At 39.8% G+C, this 20,824-nt stretch overlaps 2 protein-coding genes across 4 annotated transcripts; both read left to right on the top strand.

Annotated features, from left to right (window-relative positions):
- Positions 1-74: 74 nt before the first annotated feature.
- erh (ERH mRNA splicing and mitosis factor) lies at positions 75-5,035 on the top strand. Its single transcript, XM_085246069.1, has 4 exons — positions 75-217; positions 657-744; positions 3,434-3,554; positions 3,652-5,035. Exons 1-4 carry the CDS (start codon positions 215-217, stop codon positions 3,758-3,760), a joined length of 321 nt encoding a protein of 106 aa, XP_085102195.1. The 5' UTR covers positions 75-214; the 3' UTR covers positions 3,761-5,035.
- Positions 5,036-5,214: 179 nt separating this feature from the next.
- Positions 5,215-15,923, top strand: ppp4r3a (protein phosphatase 4 regulatory subunit 3A). Of its 3 annotated transcripts, none has more exons than XM_085246068.1 (15): positions 5,217-6,349; positions 6,528-6,583; positions 6,685-6,783; positions 6,926-7,543; positions 8,364-8,441; positions 8,540-8,656; positions 10,022-10,138; positions 10,230-10,361; positions 10,795-10,897; positions 10,985-11,143; positions 11,262-11,431; positions 12,283-12,422; positions 13,056-13,246; positions 13,953-14,173; positions 14,731-15,923. In XM_085246068.1, the coding sequence occupies exons 1-15, from the start codon at positions 6,208-6,210 to the stop codon at positions 14,854-14,856; spliced, it is 2,469 nt and encodes an 822-aa protein (XP_085102194.1). In that variant the 5' UTR covers positions 5,217-6,207; the 3' UTR covers positions 14,857-15,923. The 3 variants fall into 3 exon arrangements, with proteins under 3 accessions (XP_085102192.1, XP_085102194.1, XP_085102193.1); XM_085246067.1 differs by having other exon boundaries at positions 5,218-6,349; positions 12,280-12,422; XM_085246066.1 differs by having other exon boundaries at positions 5,215-6,349; positions 10,795-11,143; positions 12,280-12,422.
- Positions 15,924-20,824: the final 4,901 nt, after the last annotated feature.

The following is a 20,824-nucleotide window of genomic DNA, read 5'->3' on the forward strand; positions in this document are numbered from 1 at the left end:
CATTACTGTTGCATTATCGGACTTTTATTTTGAAGCAAAAATTATACTTTGAAGGGACTCGATTTTACAACCGGAAGAGGTCTTTTTCACTTCCCCTAAATTACGTTTAGACCAAACAGCTACATCGCACGGGGTTCTGAGAAGTTACACCGAATACGAGTTTTTTCAGTTTTGCATAGCCAGTAAATAGCGAGGCTTTGGGTTGAAAACAGAGATGGTAAGTGTGTTTTATTTTACATCTAAAGAGCTAATAATTCTCAGTTTAGGCCACAACTAGCTTGTGCTAATCACACACAGCTAAGCTAATAAGCTTCGAGGCTAACGCTTTGCTATTCTTATCAAACACGCATTTTTGCCCACCGCTTCGTTGTTTCTTAAAACTTAATTTCACCATCTAATCAAATTACATATTTCTATTAATGTGAGATGTGGCTGAAGTAACGTTATGGTGGATGTTTTGTAAAAGACTGATGAAGTCGGTGGTCTGCAGCTGAATGACCATCCTTACACTGGTGTTGGAAAATGTCTGGGCAGAAGGTTACACAAGTCTCAAAAACTCGCAAAAAACTCGCATCAGCTGCCCAATTAAGGTGCTTTGGTTTGACACAGAGAAACTACGTGGTGGTGTGTATTAAACATTATCAATCATTTTACAGTCGCACACAATTTTGCTTGTCCAACCAACCAAGAGACCAGAGGGCCGCACATACGCTGACTATGAGTCAGTTAATGAATGCATGGAGGGTGAGTCTGTTTAATGTTTTCATTCATAAATCATCTCGCAGTTTTTTTAAATATTTACTTTCAGTGTAACTAGTAGTAGCAGCAGATGCAATTTTATTGAATTCATCATCTATTGTGATTCCTCATTCTTTTAAAGGATATTTTTCTCATAGTAAATACATACGAATGATAGGCCAGTGAATAATAAATTAATCCTGGTACCAAGTATTGTCTGTGTATGGGATTATGTGGTTCATCTTAATTTGTGGAGAAAAAAACAAAAACCCAGACTGACAGTAATCACTTTCTAGTTTCTGGAAAGTAAAAAAGAAAACATGAGAAAAGACATATATTAATTATGTGACTCTCTTTAAACTATGGACTCAGGAAACAAAATTCTTTTATGTCAACTAGGGCTGGGCCATATTATACCGTTCACGGTAATACCGGTATAATGTTAGGCAACGATAGGAAAATGAAATATCGTGATAGAATATGAGTAAAACGCGCATGCGCAGTTCCTTTGTTTTCATACGCACATGGCCGATTGTTGAGTGAAACAAATGAACCAGAATTGGTTTGTAAAAAATGGTGCAACTTCAGTGATGTGGAACTGGTTTGGTGTTTGTCCGTCAGATACACGACAAAGCACATTTTTTTGCAGAACATGCAAGCGGCTGTCGTTATTGTCGTATTTGTCGGACTAAGATGCTCTTAAATCTGGGAGTAATCTGTGTCCTAAACTCCGTATACTTCAGGTCAAACAACACTGCAGCATCACTGAGAGTTAAAAACTGTCTAAATTCTTTCATCTTTAATAAAACGATCAGCATTGCTGCTTTACCAGGTGTAACTATGAAGTTTAACTTCCAGGCATCCATGAAAACAAAATTTATTACATTTAACGAGTTAGAAGTTAGCAGGAAGTTAGCTAGCGGAAGTTAGCTCGCTAGTTTCGCTAGTTACCTAAGCATGATATTGCATGTTCTGACTGAGAGATTTCTGAAAAAATTCAAATGTACAGCTCTGCTATCACTTCCAACATAAATGAAGACAGGAAACTAAACAGCAGTGACATTTGTAGGGTTACTGAAGTTGGGCTAGCTGGTATATAATGATGTGCTACGTGATCGCTAACGACACAGCTATGTTAGCATAACATAAACAGTGAAGCTGGAGGACGAACACTAACACTTTTCCACTTATAAAAGTTAACGTTAAGGTTCCTGATAGTTAGAGACAAATTCAGTCGCATGGCAGGATGCTGTAAACGGACCAAACTTCAGTCAGGAGAACAACTGAGATAATCCATCCGCAATACGAGGTTAGTCATTAATATACTGCAACAACATGGGAATAGAGCAGCTGCCAGAGAATTCAACATTAATGAATCAATGGTACAGAAGTGGAGGAAGCAAGAATGAGTTGAATAAAGTTTGATTTATCTGACTGCTTTGTTTCGCTTAATGTGCCTTATAATCCCGTGCACCTTATGGTCCGAAAAATACGAAAAACACTGCAGTTTAATGTTGCAAAGCACCTCTTTTTAACTTCAGTGGATATTATACATGGTTATGCTCAGGATATGTCAGCCCATTTCTACTGGAAATGCCTTTTAGTTAAACTTTCAGCAAGGAATTTGCATTTGCACTGTTACATTTTTATAAAGCTTTAATGTACATAAAAACCAGCTTCTTGTTTAAGTGAAAATAAATGGAAGGTTGTCTTTTTGCGCTAGTAATGTTGTGGAGTTGTATTTTGTCTCGCATCAATTATATCGTCAGTTATATCGTTATCGCAAATTTTCAAATGTATATCGTGATAAATATTTTTGGCCATATCGCCCTGCTCTAATGTCAACATCATTTTTATATAGCACAAATAACATGTAAACTTGTGCTTACTATAAAAGTTTAAAAATAACATCAAAAAAACTTAGTAAAAAAATAAAGAATTCAAAGGTTTTATACCTGTTTTTGAATGTTGACACAGCTCTAATTGACCTCAGGTCAGCAGGCAGCTTGTCCCAAAGAACAGGGTGACTGTGACTGAAAGCGCTCTCAGCACACAGACTAAAAGTATACACTGGAAACCATTTGCTTTACATTAATGGGTTTTGAACTGCAGTTGAGCTCTATTGAACAGAGATTAATCAAGGTTCACTTACACAAAGAATAATCATTAGTATGATATTCAGAACTGACTGCGATTAAAAATACGTACATTTACTCAAGTTATGCATTCCGTAGTAATGGGGTTATCATATACCTTTTAATGCCTTTATTATCTGTAAAGTAAGAGGTGTTTACAATTGTGTTGTGTGTCTTGAACTGCAGTATACACTTTTCAGATTCAGACTACTGTATTAATCTCAGAGGAAATGATGTGGTCACTGTTGCTTCAAGACAGTAAGACCAGTAAATAACAGATTAACGTACCAGTTAAATATAAGGTATTTCAAAATAGCTCTAATAAATACAGATACAAATACAGAAAGTGACGCCAAAGGTTTGTTTGTTTTCACTTATTACTTTATTCCCTTTATTAGGGCCTCTTTATTTATCTTGTCTTTCTCTTTCAGTGATTACTGCACACTGTAAAGTCTATGTAAATTACGCTTGTTTTTTGCTGTTTTAGCTTTTTCCTGTGGATTGCATTTTGTTGTTGTTGTTTTTGCTTCCATTCAGCATGTCATTTGCCTCTTCCCCAGGTGTTTGCAAAATGTATGAAGAGCACCTCAAGAGGATGAATCCAAACAGTCCCTCCATTACTTATGACATTAGTCAGTTGTTCGACTTTATTGATGACTTGGCAGATCTGAGCTGTCTTGTGTAAGTATAATTAGCTGTGTATGAATTTGAATGCAACACAACATTCCCTTTGGATGCATTGGTCACGTTTCAATAAAATATTTTACTTTTTATACAGATACAGAGCTGACACTCAAACATATCAACCATACAACAAAGACTGGATTAAGGAGAAGATATACGTCCTCTTACGGCGTCAGGCTCAGCAAGCTGCAAAGTCAGTTTGACAGGGGGAATTATTTCATATTGTACCAAACATGAGGAAGAGAGATTGGGGGGGAAAATTGGGGGATGTGAAAAAATTTGGGGATTTTCTTTTTGGAAATGTCATCCTTGGCAGCATGTGTTTGTAATTTTTAACGCAAAGCCCTTTTCAGACATGGTTCCACCACTGTGCTTAAGTGACGGCACTTTTTCCATTCAGGCCACTTTTTGCAGTTTCATTCAGACACGTAAGCTCTTTTCACATGTGCACTGCAGCCTGAAGTCTTTCTTGACATTACCTGAGAGAGGTGCATGTAATAACACAAAGGTGTGATGCAGTTGGATTGGACATTGAATGGATTTCAGCCAGGAACAAAATTCATGTAATTTGCATAGGAACTTAGTCATATTATAGTCATATTGTGTCCTTTCTATAGGATCATGCAGCTCCCTCACCTAAACCACATGGAAGGCTTGCTTTTGTGTTACATGTGAGAAAGAAATTTACACAATGTCCTGATGTGCCTGTTCCAACATTTTAAGTTTGTGTGTGAAAACAGCTATACTGGCAACTGTGGCAAAAGTGTCATTGATCTCGCAGGACATTTGCCATACATGAATTCATTCGTATTCATTACCTTTTGGAAGTAATACATAAAAAAATCTGATGAGGTTAGTAATTTAATTATGAATCTGATGTGTGCCATCAAAAAAGACTACATGTATGAAAAGGGCTTCTTTTCTTTTTCTTTGTAAAGACTGCATTGCCCATTTTAACAAAGGGAATGTTTTCACATTGTTTTCATTGGCAAAAGAGGTTTGGAATAATTGGGGTGAAACTGTACATTTTGGGCTTTATACTGAAAAATTGGGTCATGGTTGGGAACCTGCATGTTTAAGTTGTTACACTATGATGGGAAGAATGGAGAAATACTCCACGGGGTAGAAAAACTTTTTTTTGTGTGTGTTTTTCAGTTTCCCTAAAAGTTATGTGAATTTTATTTCATTTTTTTTTCCTATGTACATTTTCCTGGGTGGTTGAATTTCAAGACGTTGTGGACTTTGAAAGCAGCCGTTTTATTTTTGAAGTAGATCAGTGGCTGAAGACTGATGATCACATGATGACCCAGGATATTTGTTACTATAATTAATGGACGTTTTTGAGTTTTCATTATGTTTTAAAAGCCCACCATTGTGATATAAAACGTTTTTGTAATTCTGCTGTGTTGCATAACAACTGATTTCAACTCTGCATTTCTGTTTTCTTTTATTGAAACAAAATAAACGATTGTTTCTGACTGGTGTCCACTCGTGTATATGCGACCATTAGTGCGATGAACACTGAATTTTTATACACAATGATAGTGTGACTGGCAGGTGAGTATCGCAAAAGTTAGACCCATTCATGCTGGACGTGGCCTCAAATACAGTTTATTTTCTCTGTTACTGTCTCTTTAAATGTGGCGGGCTGCCCTGTTGTTGCCGTGCTGGAAACCCCGTACTGACTGTGAAGGGACCCAAGATGGCTGAATACTCACGGGGGGCACTTAGCAATTATCTGAGCAAGACATCGGCAATGAATGGCAAATAGCAGTATAATGTAAAGCGTAACCTTCAAGTAATTATACGACTCCAGTTTGTTGGTTTGCACAGTTTTGGGGATGCATGAGTAAGAGTAAGGAGAGAGTGGTCTCTCCGCGGCCCCGAGCCAGAACATGGCGGAACACTTGGGAAAGAAATAGCAGCTAACGTTAGCTAGCTGGCGTATTATTTAAAGAAGAATAGAAACATTGTTCCAGGCTTAAAACGGGTGTCTGTTGTCCGCAAGTATAAAGTAATGTTATCGACAGCTAACTCTATAGTTAATCTGCTTCAAATGGTAGTTTAACATTGGATATGTGGAGCATAGGTACTTAGCGTACTAGCTAGCGAGTTAACTCGTAAGGGTTGATAGCTAACGTTACCTGTAAGCGTACAAACTGTACATATAAGCAGGAGTGTTTCGTGAGCCAGTCATCGTAATATCTGCTTCTTTTTCAGTACTCTGTTCTCAGCTGTATATTGCAGTGACATTCGTTGTTTTGTCGTTTAACGCGTAAGATAACGACGTCCTCCGCTCTTTAATTTTGTCGTTAGCTTCCTACAATGGTTTGTACGCGGAGTCTGCGTGGCGCCTTGCCTATAGCGCTGGCAGTGTAAGTTTTGAGGCAGCTCGTCAAGAAATGCGAGATATTGCAGTAGTAATTTTAACAATTATTGCGGAATCCTGCTGGAAACTTGTTGAGGCGATCCACTTTTAAGTTGCTTTTAGAACTTATCCTAAGTGACCCCCCGCCGATTCATATTTAGTTAATACTCTTGTAGAAGTGAGCAGCTGTAAAAAGTGAATTGAAGTTGTGGCGTTACTAGGTGAAGAAAGCACCCCGTAAAAGGCCCGGAAGGGGAGAACGGGTTACAAGAAACTGCCAGGATGACGGACACTCGTCGGCGAGTCAAAGTCTATACCCTCAATGAGGACAGACAGTGGGATGACCGTGGGACCGGGCACGTCTCGTCGGGCTATGTGGAGCGCTTGAAAGGCACGTCTCTCCTGGTGCGAGCAGAGAGCGATGGTAAGCGAACGCAGGAATACCACACGAAGATTGTAGTAGCTCAGTTATTACTACAAAAACAAGACGTTCCGCACTCATTTTAACCACCTGTATCACCTGAAATTTGTACACGTATTACTTATTTGAAGCAAATGCAGTAACCTACAATTTTGGGCTACCTTTGTTTTAAACCTGACAGGTTCCCTTCTGCTGGAGTCCAAAATTAACCCAAACACAGCCTACCAGAAACAACAGGTCAGTACATAACATGATGAACATCCAAAACTGATTCCCCCCCCCCCCCCCCCCATTCTGCTCTGTTTATTGTAAATTGGCTTTGTTTTTCTTTTGAAAAGGACACATTGATAGTGTGGTCAGAGGCTGAAAATTATGATCTAGCACTCAGTTTCCAGGAGAAGGCTGGCTGTGATGAAATCTGGGAGAAAATATGCCAGGTTAGTGTACTTAATTTGTGTGGGTTTGAGTTTTTCATCTCCATTAGTTTGTGGGTTTGATGCTATTTGTGTTCCTGGTGATCCCTTATGTAGTTACATCCTGAGGTGCTAATATGTTTGTCCGCACTTGTGTTTTATTAAGGTGCAGGGAAAGGACCCTTCAGTTGACATCACACAGGATGTGGTGGACGAATCGGAGGAGGAGCGTTTTGATGACATGTCATCCCCAGGTTTGGAATTACCACCATGCGAACTGAACCGTTTGGAGGACCTGGCCGAGTTGGTGGCCTCTTCTCTCCCATCACCACTGCGGCGTGAAAAACTAGCACTGGCTGTGGAGAATGAAGGCTATATTCGCAAGCTCCTGGAATTGTTCCGTGTTTGTGAGGATTTGGAGAACAGAGAGGGACTGCACCACCTGTATGAAATAATGAAAGGCATCTTCCTGCTGAATCGTACTGCACTCTTTGAGGTGATGTTTTCTGATGAGTGCATAATGGACGTCATTGGTTGCCTGGAGTTTGACCCAGCACTCCCGCAGCCAAGGCGGCATCGTGAGTTTCTCACTAAAACAGCCCGGTTTAAGGAGGTGATCCCCATCTCTGATCCTGAACTGCGTCAGAAAATTCACCAGACATATCGGGTGCAGTATATTCAGGATATGGTGCTGCCCACGCCCTCTGTTTTTGAGGAAAACATGCTGTCCACCTTGCACTCCTTCATCTTTTTCAACAAGGTGGAGATTGTGGGCATGCTACAGGTGAGATAAGCAGACATGTAGTAGTATGATCTAACAGTATGGGGTTGTTGTTTTTACTTTGTATAAACACTACATTTTAAACAAATGGTTTAATTGAAGCAAGTGTTATAAATAGGTAAACTTGTGAATATACTGTAATCCTCACAAAGGAGAATTTCTTTTATGAAATGTTAGTGAGCCTCAAATTACAGTAATTATAGGATTGTACATTGGTTTTATTTTTGACTGATTGTACTTTTACCCTGTCTGAGATTGTCTGGCACCCTTTTATGATCATGTGACCTTTGTGTTTTTATCCTGTGTCAACTCAGCATTGTTTATGTATGGCTGTCTCCATGGAGGCACAGTAGTGTTGTGTAAATCTGTTATGCTGCGCTAGAGGAAAACTGAAACGGGCACATTGTTGACTCTGGTGTTCTTTGCTATATCACGCTCTGAAGTCAAACACTACAGATATGAGTCTTTGCTTCCTTAATTAGCATAAGGCAGGCAAGCTTAAATCAAACCGTTCACTAACCAAGGTTTTAAAAAAATATTTAAAGTGGTAGTAGATGTCATTGAATGAGATGGTGTTTTCAGCATAAACATATCAAAAGTATTTTTATGACCAGATAGATCACATTGTTTATGCTCCAAATTTCTCATTGACAAACATGATGCAATTCACTTTTGTTTTCTGTGTAATTATGTTGGACTTGTACTATTGTAAACCAATAACAGCTTTGTAACTTGTGAAAATTGGGTGTCTGTCATACATTGACATATTAATCATACTCTTAATACTGACTTCTAAAATCTCATCTCCCTTTTTTGATGTCAGGACGATGAGAAGTTCCTGACAGACCTCTTTGCACAGCTAACAGATGAGGCCACAGATGATGACAAAAGACACGAACTGGTATACCAGAATTTAATAATTTATTTATTTAAAGTTGTTGCAGTCACAAACTCTTAAGATCTTTGTTTTGTTGACCTCTCTTTGTTTATTCCTTTTAGGTAAACTTCCTAAAGGAGTTCTGTGCATTCTCTCAAACATTACAACCTCAAAACAGGGATGCTTTCTTCAAGACATTATCAAACATGGGCATTCTACCTGCACTAGAGGTTATTCTGGTAAGTCCAGTGGCATTAATCTCAGATGAATAGTTTTGTGGTTTTCTCGCACTAAAATAATTTGTCTGTTGACGTCAGTAGCTTTGGTGATGTTGCAGCCTTTTGCATTTTGATCATGGGTGATGCCTTCAACTTTCTGATGCAATAAAATTGAATTAAGGGACATACTAGTAGTATGTCCCTTAATTCTATAACAACAAAATCTTCTTTTTTTGTTATAATGATCTATAATTATTCTATTAAAAAATAACTGGAACATGCTAGTTTGCTCATTACATTTATTTTTTGCTGAACAGTACTTGAAGGTTGCCAGGGCATACCACAGGAACACCTAGTTGAGAAAGCAGAATCAGACTCCAGCATGTGATATCTGTAGCATTAAATGTGTTGTGACTGAGAAGATAGCACATTTCTTTTGTATGCATCCCTTGTCAAAAATAAATTTCAATTAAGTTTTATTTTTTCTTTTAGTTAACTCGTGTGTTTAACTTCTCACATGGAATTTGAGTTTAAATGGGCTTAAAAGAAGTGCTATGTGATAAACACTGAGGCTTAACATACATTGAACATGCATGCAGTTAGTCATCAAAGTTGTGGTTTCAGGGCATGATGGGCTTTTTGGCTAGTAAGCTAATAAGATTTTTTTTTTTTTTGGTGGTGGTACAATTCATATTATCTGCTTGTAAAGTGTATGTGAGGAAGGTCAGGAAAGACCTTCTGCTCATATAGCCATTGGGTTAATGGGGATTCACTGTCCAAAGAATTTGTTAGACATTACAAGAACTACTAAAGTGCAACTATGAGTCAAACTCGAGCTTAATGATTACTATTGTGAGTTAAAGCAAGGTCAGGCACTAAAGCAGAGAGATTTACAGATTTTAAAGTGTTTTCTTGGGGAATGGGGGAAAAAAAGGGGGGTGGGCAACTTGATTAACTTTACATGGGGAAACCAGTTTAGCACCTCACAAAATGGCAACAATAATGCGTAAACGTGCAATTGAGGTGTCCTTTCACTGTATGGGTCTTTTCTCTATAATTTGCCACTGACCTTTTTATTTTTGTTATGTTTAAATCGATAGTTTTTGTTCTTGAAATCTTGAGTTGGGTTTTGAATTGTTTGCTCTCACTATATCGATACAATTACATGTACTTCTTAAACCTGTGCACACAAGCTGATTTTGAAGCTGATCATGACTTTTGTTTTCATTATATCACTCTTGATTTTATCAGAGAGAGAAACAACAAAGGTTGTTCCTTTTTTAAAAGTTATTACTTTTGAACAATTTTAAAGTACATTTCAAAATTTCCTGGCGTGCAAATCAAAAATCTGCTGATAAATATAATAAATAGATTTATTTTGAAAAGGGAATGGACGATGTTCAGGTGCGTGGGGCAGCCACAGATATCTTCTCTTATCTGGTGGAATACAACCCCTCCATGGTACGAGAGTTCGTCATGCAGGAATCACAGCAGAATGATGATGTGAGTATATACACAAAGGCAACATGATAAATAGGAATGATGTCCATTTATCACAATGATGCACATAAACTAAAACTTATTTGCCTTTCAGGACATCCTCTTGATCAACCTGATCATAGAGCACATGATCTGTGACACAGACCCAGAGCTTGGTGGTGCAGTGCAGTTAATGGGTCTGCTGCGAACTCTGGTGGATCCAGAGAATATGCTTGCTACTGCAAATGTGAGTGTGAATGCTGCTTTTACATAGTTTCCACTATGTATGTATGTACTATTTACACTGACTGTAAAACAAACAAAAATCAAAACAAAACAAAATAAGTCCATTGCGCAGATAAGAGTTGGCTTTCAAAATGTGTAAGTGCTTAAATACAAAAGAGAACAAATGTTATGTCGGTGGGTTCTTGCGCTTTGGACAAAGACAATAGTCCTATCAGTAAAAAAAAAAAAAGAAGGCAGATTTCCTTGTTAATCAAGTTACTGTCTAGTAACTGAAAACATCACTGCCACCAATTCAACAGGTTGGCCAGGATATCTGCAGCTTCACTTTCTTGCTTGTAATTCTTTTGAACTGGAGTGAAAAGCTCAAGTACATTTTAAAAATTTAGCAATTCAGCAAAGTATCTGTTTCCTTATTTTTATTTTATTTTTTACAGAAAACAGAAAAAACTGAGTTTCTGAGCTTCTTCTACAAGCACTGTATGCATGTTTTATCAGCTCCACTACTGGCCAACACCACGGAAGAAAAACCTAGCAAAGGTACCGAGTTTTTGTTAGATTTCTTTTTTTTTAATCTACAAGTTTTTATGTTGCTAGCTTTCTCACGTTCTTTCTTTCCTCCTTTAGATGACTTTCAAACATCCCAGTTGCTGGCCTTGATTTTGGAGCTGCTAACATTTTGTGTTGAGCATCACACCTATCACATCAAGAACTACATCATCAACAAGGATATTCTCAGGAGGGTATTGGTGCTCACAGCCTCCCGGCATGCTTTCCTGGCTCTATGTAAGTCACAGTTCTTCCAACTATATCTGTCAAAGTAGAGAACGATACAATTAAAGTCTGTTTGACAAATAAGGACATCTATTGCTTAATATTGAACATTGTGTTTCTCCCTGCACAGGCGCCCTGCGTTTCATGCGAAGAATTATTGGTCTAAAGGATGAATTCTACAATCGCTACATCATGAGAAATTTTCTCTTTGAACCTGTCATCAAGGCCTTCCTCAATAACGGCTCACGCTACAATCTCATGAACTCTGCTATTATTGAGATGTTTGAGTATGTTCGTGTGGTGAGTATTTTTCATACCAAAATTTAATAGGTAAACAACAGTATATATTTAACACAAAAGAACCTTGAGCGACATGATCAGCATATAAATGATGTCAGAGCGCCATAATAGCGGTCTGTACATCTCATGGTTAACTTGGTTTGGGAAGCTGGAAGGAAAAATATGTTTGGTTTCACTTGTGTTACTGATTTTTGTTCCTGTTTTTTATTGCTTCTGCTTCTCACATTTGAAGAGCCTGAAAAACCTGTACTGAAAAAACTGGTCATGTCTTACAGGTTTAAAAAACCAATGTATGGCTAACTGATGTGCAAACATAGCTGTAATTATTTGTTAGGCATTAAAAACGTATTCTCTCTATCTTAAGTGATTTTATATTTAATCAGAGAAACTGATATGTGTACGATGTCAAACTAAATCCCTAAAAGTTTACAAGTATTGAGTCCATTCAAACCAAACTGTGACGTGTTTTAAGGTTGTTTGGTTCTGACCAAAACAACCATGCCCAAGACTTTTGAGGAGATGGTGGTGAAGTTAGCTTGGGGTTTTGTCAATGCAAAAACAAAGCAAACAACAGAAGAAAAAGCTACAGGTTTACAAACTCATCACCTGATTTAGACCAGAGTAAAGGAACTATAGGTCTGAAAATGCTCAGTCCAGTTGTTATGTGTGCATTCATTAGAATTAGTTCTAATCTGCCTTTTGTATTTCCCTCATTGGCTTCTTTCCAACTTTTTTTTTCCCACTCTGCTTTATCGAAAACTGTAAACTGCCCATCTTTTTCTCTTTCCATACTTTCCCCCTCTGCTACCATTTCTGTGTTCTCCGCTCCCGATTGCCATTGCTCCCAGGAGGATGTGAAGTCTCTAACGGCTCATATAATAGAGAACTACTGGAAGGCTCTTGAGGATGTGGACTACGTCCAGACATTTAAAGGCCTAAAACTGCGGTATGAACAACAACGAGAAAGGCAGGACAACCCCAAACTTGATAGGTAAGAAGATTTTGTCTTGACTGCTGCCTTTATCTAATTATGTATTGACAGACAATGTTTGTCTGACACTAAATGGAAAAAGTGCGTGTGACATCTTGAATGACTAATTTTGATGAATTTTTTTTTTTCATGAATTGTTTTTTTCTGAAGGCAGCTTTGTTGAGTCATAGTGCTATTCTGAGCTGCTGTGTTGTAAATCGTGCCCAGTTTATATTCTTTTGAAACGCATCCTTACACTTGTATTTCACCAACTGTACAAAAGCAAGTTTCCACTTATAGAGAAGGTTTTGCAACTTAACGCAGTCTAACCGTTTATAGTTAAGCAATAGACCAGTTGATCATCTATGACTCTTAAAGCGAAACTGGATGGGTTTGTTTTGTTAATCTGTAATACTTCTGTTAAATTTCATGTTATAAAATATCGACTTAATTTTTAAACGAATGTGGTGTATGTTTTATAACAGCTTCTTGGGCTATGTGTATACTTCATGTGTATGTGTATACTAATGCAAACCACATGTTTGTGGATTACATTAGTTCTGTAAGAGGAAATTTGACTAACTAAGAGCTTTCAAAGAATAGAAAATCTTTTGTTTTTTTCCTGATTGCTGAACTGTGCATTTTCTTTGACAGCATGCGCTCCATCTTGAGGAACCACCGCTTCCGACGTGATGCACGGACGCTGGAGGATGAGGAGGAGATGTGGTTCAATGCAGATGAAGATGACCTTGAGGATGGCGAGGCAGTTGTTCCTCCCTCTGATAAAATGAAGAGTGAGGAAGACCTCATGGAACCAATTAGCAAGTTCATGGAAAGAAAGAAATGTACGTGCAAGGAAACTTGTGATGTTTGGTGGGAAATTGGGGTTGGAAAGAATCCATTCCTTTTGTTAATTATATAAATTAATGTTACTAGCTGATTATTTCTGAAAACGAAGCCCCTGTAAATTTGATACAAGAATAGATTTTATAAAGGGTATTTCAGGGTTATAGATGTAATGGCAAATTTTAGGTGAAAAATACATTGTAATTGGGTTGTCTCGGTTACATTGATAGCTTTAGGTGTAGTCATGGGGAAATCACCAGTGTATATGGTTCTTACATTATTCCTCCCCAGATGAAAGTTGTTTGTTGTTTGTCAGCAAGAAGCAAAAACTACCAAACTGAATTTCCTGAAATTTGCTTGTAAGGTGTTGCAGAGCCAAGATAAGTTAATTTTGATTTTTTTAAAATGGTGCATTGGGCTTTGCACATAATGTGTTCTGTTATTGTCTTGTATGGCATTTTGTAAGGATTCACTCAAAGAAAACTGTTTTCATTTGGTTCAGCATAGCGGTGCCACTCAGAACCAGTTTTTACATGCTGGCTAGGTATATTTATAAGTAGTGAGAGACGCCTAAGAAGGAAAATATGTCTTGCAAAAGCCTGTCCTGATTTCTGAGGAGACAATTATATTCACCCCTCCAAAATTTTAAAGAATTTTAATGAGAGAATGACCTTTTCTTTATCACCTCATCATGTTGACCCACAGTGAAAGACTCAGAGGAGAAAGAAGTATTGGGAAAGTCGAGCTTGTCGGGCAGACAGAATCCCAGTTTCAAGCTTTCCTTCTCGGGCTCCACTAAAACCAGCCTCTCCAGCCCTCCTTCATCTGCCTCACTAAACCCAGGTTCTCCAGGATCGCCAGGGTCTCCAGGCTCTCCAGGCTCAGGCGCACGGAGCTCACCCTCCACCACAACTGTAACCACAAAGGTACCTGTCAACATTTTTTTTTTTCTTAATGAGCAAAGTTAAAAAAAAAAAAAAAAAAAAAGATTTGCACAGTGTTGGCAATGCTTTAAACACTTAAGTGAAGGATTTAGTAAGAAATGAGATTTAGCTATGAATCTTCACACTTATACTGTTAAATTTCTCACAACTCCCCCTCTATTCTTGTTATATAATACAAAAACTGGACATGATAACCATTGTGCCACTGGACTAGGATATTTTTTTCTAGCTGACTTTATTTACATGGTGGAAAAATAGAGGGGGGATGGAGATTATCAGAAAGTGTGTTATTTATGGATTTAATAGATTTCTAAAAATGGAAGACTCGCTGCACAAAATCAGGACAATTAACACCAAATTATATACAAAAATGGGGGGAAAAAATGCAGTGAGTTTAGTAGTTGTGAAGAATTGCATGCAATATTGACATGTATGTGTAATGGGCATATGATTGCTAGTTATAAAGAAAGCAGTGTTGAAACATGTCTGCAAATAATAATTGCAGTTTCTGCAAACTGGGTGTCTCGTTTCTGCTTCAGGGAGGTTTGGTGGGACTTGTGGACTATCCTGATGATGATGATGACGAGGAGGAGGAAGAGGAGGAGGATGGAGAGAGTAAAGAAGACCCTCTGCCACCCTCAAAGAAGTCCAAGCTGAGCTCCTAAAGAAGCGTCACTGTCTCAGCTTGTGCACCGCTCAGGCAGTCTCAGCGCATAGACTTTACACAGGAACGATCAAACTTGTAAACAAATTGAATGAATGAAAACCACCGCTCAGTGTCAACGGGTGGCCACATGAGGAGCAGACTGTGAATGGATCTGAAGGCTCCTCACACTAGTCCAATTCATACAAGTGCCAATCAGGAGACCAGGAGTGGAAAAACCGTCTGAAAATGGGAAGAGACGATTGAAAGTTTGGAGAGGGGAAAAAAATTTCACTCAATAAATCTTCAACGGACTCAAACAGTATGAGCCATGAGTTTGGTAATTTAGCAACTGGAGGAAAAGACCACATACAACACAGACAGAAATCCCAGAGAGCTCGCGGGCTTGGACCATAACCCACTGACCCCCACCTGCCCCCCACTCAGGGAAGGACATCACAGTGGCCCAAACGGGTCGGCCAATTCAGACCTAGAGCCACCACTCGCACCCCCGTCCCCTCCTCAGAATCCACTTCCTTCCTGTTCCTTTCTCCTTCTTTTCTCCCCTGCTCTCTCCCTTCTCTTTGTCTGTTGCTTTTTCTCCCTTTTTAAGTTAGCATATAGGACCAGATGGGAGGCAGCATGTGGCAAAGCACTGTCCTTGTTGTCATTTGATGATGTCATCAGTGTCGCCGTTCCTCAGCGGACGTTGTTTCTCCGAAGAGGAAAAAAAGCCAGCAGTTTCTTCATTATTTTCTTTTATGTTCTGTATTTGTCACAGTCTTTTTCTTTTTTCTTTTTTTTTTTGTAAATGACTACAAAAAAAAAGACCTGCCTTTAAATGTTCAGGACGTTTTCAGTCACACTTGAACAGGTTTTTAAAGACCTCAGTAGGTGAGCTAGTTTTACCCTTTTTGCCCTTTGAAACTGCAGATTTTTTGGAGAATTTGTAATCCCGTCTTGATTAAAGATTGAGTGGAATTCTAGATGTGATGAATTTTGTCATATCTTTTGTTTTTCCTTTCTTTTACATGAGTGTACACTAGTTGTTCAGAAAATTTGGGACCATTAAAATGATCTTTGCTGTAAGATGTCCTACTACCCTTTGTTCTAGTAATCAAGTGTTCCTGGCTGCATCTACTTTACTATATATTACAGTTTTTGGCTCCTTGCTAGAAGATGGGTGCCCCTGTTTCTGTAGCGCAGACAGTTCTTTTTGGTTCACAATGGTTCCACAAGCTAGAAGGTCAAACTGAAGAAAGATATGTAATTCCTGGGACTAAAGTATTACCATTATGTTCCAACTAGCAGACAAGGTATCCCAAGTTTTTTGGGGGTGTACTTGGTTGCTGATCTCCTAATAATCCACCAGATGGCATCCTTGGTCCATGAGAGAATCAACTATGTGAATTGTGGGTTATTTCAACTGTGCTTTGCAGTCCTTACAGAAATCAGTCATTAACTCCTCCACAGAGAAAGTATTAATACCTTGCTGTTGTTTTTAAAATACTGTGTATTACATGTGGCATTTTTTTAACTTCTTTGTTGAGACGGTAATGGGTGGAACATGGGTGCTTGATATACCACACTGGGGACAAATTGTTAAAGATGTATTTAAAATTATGTATTTAAAAGCAAGGTCAGATACACAACTGCAATTTTGCAAGTAGACTCCATTAGAACATGTTATCCTGTTGGTATTATACCAGTATGATTCATTCTGCCAACTCATATAAGTGACTAATATGAGGTTATAATTTCTTTTAATCAGTCTTAGAAGAGGTATTGCTAATCATCTTCATAACTGAAAGCACTTTGCAGCACTTGTAGCCATGCAAGTGTTTTGTTTTTTTTGGAGTGGGGAAAAAAAAGTTGATGAAAAATGTCAGCACCCTCCCGTTTATGTGGTCACCTCAGTGGGAGTCTGAGTACAACTCAAAAACAAACAGCATCAAGGCCACCAAGAAGTCACTGTGTTGTCCCTCCAAGTGCATTGTGGCCTTCAAACATTGTTTATTAATTAAAACCCAACAGAAGAGGATCACTCGGTGCTCAGCGGGCAACGAGAGCCGTCGCACAACGCCTATTAAGGCCTCCATTCACATGAAAGCCATCTCCAGACAACAGCAGCTTTTGAAGAGCAGCCCTCCCTGCCAGCCTCCGTTTGCTCCTCAGCAGGAGTGTGGCAGAGTGTGTGTATATGTGTGAGATCTCCCTCTTTGCCACTGGAGAGGCCAGCTTGGTCTTGGTGCCAGCCACTTCTTCACCAGAATGCCAGCTCCACTTCCAGTGCCAAGTCGTTCACCCGGCTCTGCCCGCCTGTATGTCTGCCAGGCTGAAGAGCCCCCATCAGGGACGCTGCTGTCCAGCTTCCTACTGGGCCAATGAAAAGTCTCTTTGACAGCTGTCTTGATCAGCTCCACTCCTAAAGCATACTGTCTGCCAGTTGTCAACTTTCTATACATTGATCACATTAGTATATATCTATGCAAATGCTAAAAGTAGCAGAACAAATGATAGTATAGATGAGGCTCACTACTATACTGTGTGCATACTTTCATAAGAAACAAAAAAAATGGTGTATTTCAAACAAGGTTGAAATTTATGAGTTATACTTCCTGCCACCAAATATATACCTCCCTGACAATGTGGTGGTTTTGATCTGTAGTGATTGCAATCTGCTTTTAATGCTTCGCTTTATTCCATCTGGCCTCACATAACATTTGTTTTTTGTCTGTACACATACCTGTTTATAGAGCTTTTGATCTTATCACCTTATTAAGTTTGCTCAGCTGCTCAGAACAAAATGTCCTACCTGTCAAGAACCCTGGAAACGTGTCCACCAACTCCCTGTTCTGCAGCAGTGAACATTTTTATTACAACTGATGCAGATGCTGTGATACAATCAGGAGCATCAGAGAAACAAGCAGTGGAAGCAAGGGAGGGAAGTTACGAACATACGAAAGTCACGTTATTTGCAATTAAAACGATCAATTTAGTTTATAGCCTAAGATAGCTATTACAGACCACTTTAGCAGCCAGTTTCCCAAAATGGTCCAGAGCATGCAAAGTGCAACTTTTGGACACTCTCAGTTATAAATAGCAAGGTGTCTGACATTTATGGCTCTCTTTTAGGGCTATGATTTCTTTGCTTTAACGAAACGAGAGCAGAATCAGTAGGGGGCGGTAGAGACCACTTGTGGATGCCAATCAATGCATAGATTTATAAACGTAGAAAGGTAATCAACCTTATTATGTGCACACGTGTTTGGTTTCCTCCATGCCATTTATTTATAAACAGACTCATTGTTTTTTTTTTAAGTTTTTGAGAAGCACCTTTAATTGATCAGTGAGGGATGGGGAAGGAAATGGGAGTTATTTTATCCCGTGTAATCCTGGTAACTACATCAGGATATATGAAAGAGGAAATGTGGCACACATGCAGTTTTTGGAAGCCTGGCTGAGCTTGTCTAAACACTCACACAAAGTCCACCTTTATGTCTCCCTACCGGCCCGGGCGTCGCGGCAGACAATGACCTGTATTTCCCGGCACAAAGTGCTCTCTGTGTCCGCCGGAGCTCCCCCGCTTTAATGGAGGTGATTGCCCGTGTTCAGTGCAGCGCATCCTCCGCTGTGCGTGATTAATCACCGTGTTAAACGCTGGAGCTGGGCGTCCCCCGGGCGGAGAGAGGGCCGGTAGGCCGACGTGGAACCCCGGGGGCTGGGGGGCAGCCGGGACGGCCTCGGGTCAGCATCCGTCGGCAGCGAATAAAAGAGTGGAGAAAAGTCCTCATCCGTCACATATGGTTTACATTAAAGCAGAGGTGAGATGCAGTCACAAACAGAAGTCCAACATACTGTGACCTAAATGTTTCTGAAGTGGTGGCAGAAAAAATATGAGGTCTCCAAAGTTACATCTATATATCAAGATCATTTCAAATAACGGACTTCTTGGAGATTGTCCCTCCTCTCCTCTGGATCATGCTAACAAGCTTGCATATTGCTGTAATGTTATTTACCCCGAAAACTCCATCTAGAGCTGACGTGTTGATTTACAGTATAGTGACATCTGCTGAACCTGATGATGATAATCTGATCAAAGCCCATAGTGTTTATTGTAGTGTTATTGGTATGTTTTGGGCCAAATATTGAAACGGGTAATTTGTATTTTATTGTGAAGTAATGAAAACCAATGACCTCTACATGCAGTCTTCAACTACAGTAGTTATTTTCTGTCATCCTGAATGATTTAAAGCAATATCAGGAGGTGAAAGCATTTTCCAACATAAATTTTAGACTAAAGCATACATAAATAAATAAACTTTTTTGGCGTAATTGCTCTTTAAATCTCTTCTATGACCCATGGACTCAGGTCGGGAATGCTTTCCACCCCTCAGGTTGGAAACTGCTGTCATATTCCTTCTGTCTCTCCTCATAACTTGCATCCACTGCAGCTTAACAGTTAAGTTCAGTGCAGCTAAAATGCCTTCTAAATGTGCACCATAAACCAGCAGTAAGCCCGTGCTTCCTTTGTTTCTTGGTAGCAGACCGTGGCCCCTTCATAATTCTTGTCATTCTAAATCAGAGATAAATAATGAGCTTTCCCATGGAAGCGATGGAAAGTGGAAGAATTTGGGGCTGATCTGCTATTGCTAAATGTTAAGTGGTTGTTATTGTGCCTCGGCATGGGTCACAGGAAACATGGATGTGAATGTACGAGCTGCTGGGCTGCGTGTTAAATGGAAATGTCACAGTGATAAAGAGCGCACCTTCCGCGCCCAAGAGCGTGTGCTTGTTTTTGTGCGTGCATGCGTGTGAGAAGACTTGGTGGCATACTTTGCAGGCGCACTGTAAATCCACAGCATGAGCTGCAGATAGCTGCACGCTCACTGACACACACGTACACAAACACCCACACTTGAATCTATTCCTACTTTCCAGGAGTTTACATCTAATGCTGCTCCAGTAATGTGAGCTCACACGTCGGAATCTAGCAGATAAAATCCCCACCCGCATAAATTTCTGACCCTATTAAAAGCACGTAAAACTCACACTGAATAAAATAAAACCGACTTCACCGGCCCTCTGGGCACGTATAGTGTCCCAGACTGAAGGTGTTGAAGAGAAATTAGGCTGAGCAGCAGAGCGCTGGGAAACACAGCAGTTTCTGTGAAGGAAAACGCTGGGAGGCGCAGACATCCAACATGTAAAAATCACCCAGGGCAAGGAGGTGAATGGGCCAATCATGATGTCTGAGATATTGAATTTACCTCACGTAATGTGGCATGAATGAAGCCCTTAAAGGTATCAGTTTTCAGCCAATAAACAGGGAGAATCAGACACATGGTTCAGTTGGAGTTGAACATGTGAGGCCAGTCACAAACACCCACCCACCCACCCACACACACACACACACACACACACACACACACACACATATAGCCAATGCCCCGGTCACCCAGTCAGGCTGCTACTGTGAACATTAAAATCACCATTCGACTTAACAAATCAAACCTTTCGCTATATGTTAAGGTCTTGACAAGCTTTGATTTCTGTCCGTAACCCAAAATTAACCAAACAGAACTGTTCCAAAATACAGTAGCAGTCGAAATCATGCTTGACATTCACTATTTGAGTCCGCTTTTGTATTTCCACAGACTGAAAGCCTGTGCATTACCGAAACGCTTATGTTTTTTTCTGCTTCTTCTTCCTCCATTCAGCCAGGCCTGATGGCTCCTGCTGCTGGAGTGTCTGAGACTTTGATGGCGGCTCTGTGTCGTGTGGCGTTGGCGTCCGCGCTGTGCCAGGCGGCGTGTGTGGTCAACAGGCAACCGAGAAGCTGCGGGGAAGTGAAAGGGCTGTGGGTCAAGGCAGAAGCCCCTTTGGTTCGAGACAGGGCCTCACCATGTATCTCTTCTCCGTCCGCTCTTCACGCCTTCTATTCATCTTCAGATTTCTGTGTCTGTCTCCCTGGCTGACCTTGAATAACT

The sequence above is a fragment of the Mchenga conophoros genome, linkage group LG15 (genome assembly GCF_057382185.1).
Source record: "Mchenga conophoros isolate Kocher_MC1m ecotype Shallow Benthic linkage group LG15, M_conophoros_male_GT1.1, whole genome shotgun sequence".
Classification (NCBI taxonomy): Eukaryota; Metazoa; Chordata; class Actinopteri; order Cichliformes; family Cichlidae; genus Mchenga; species Mchenga conophoros.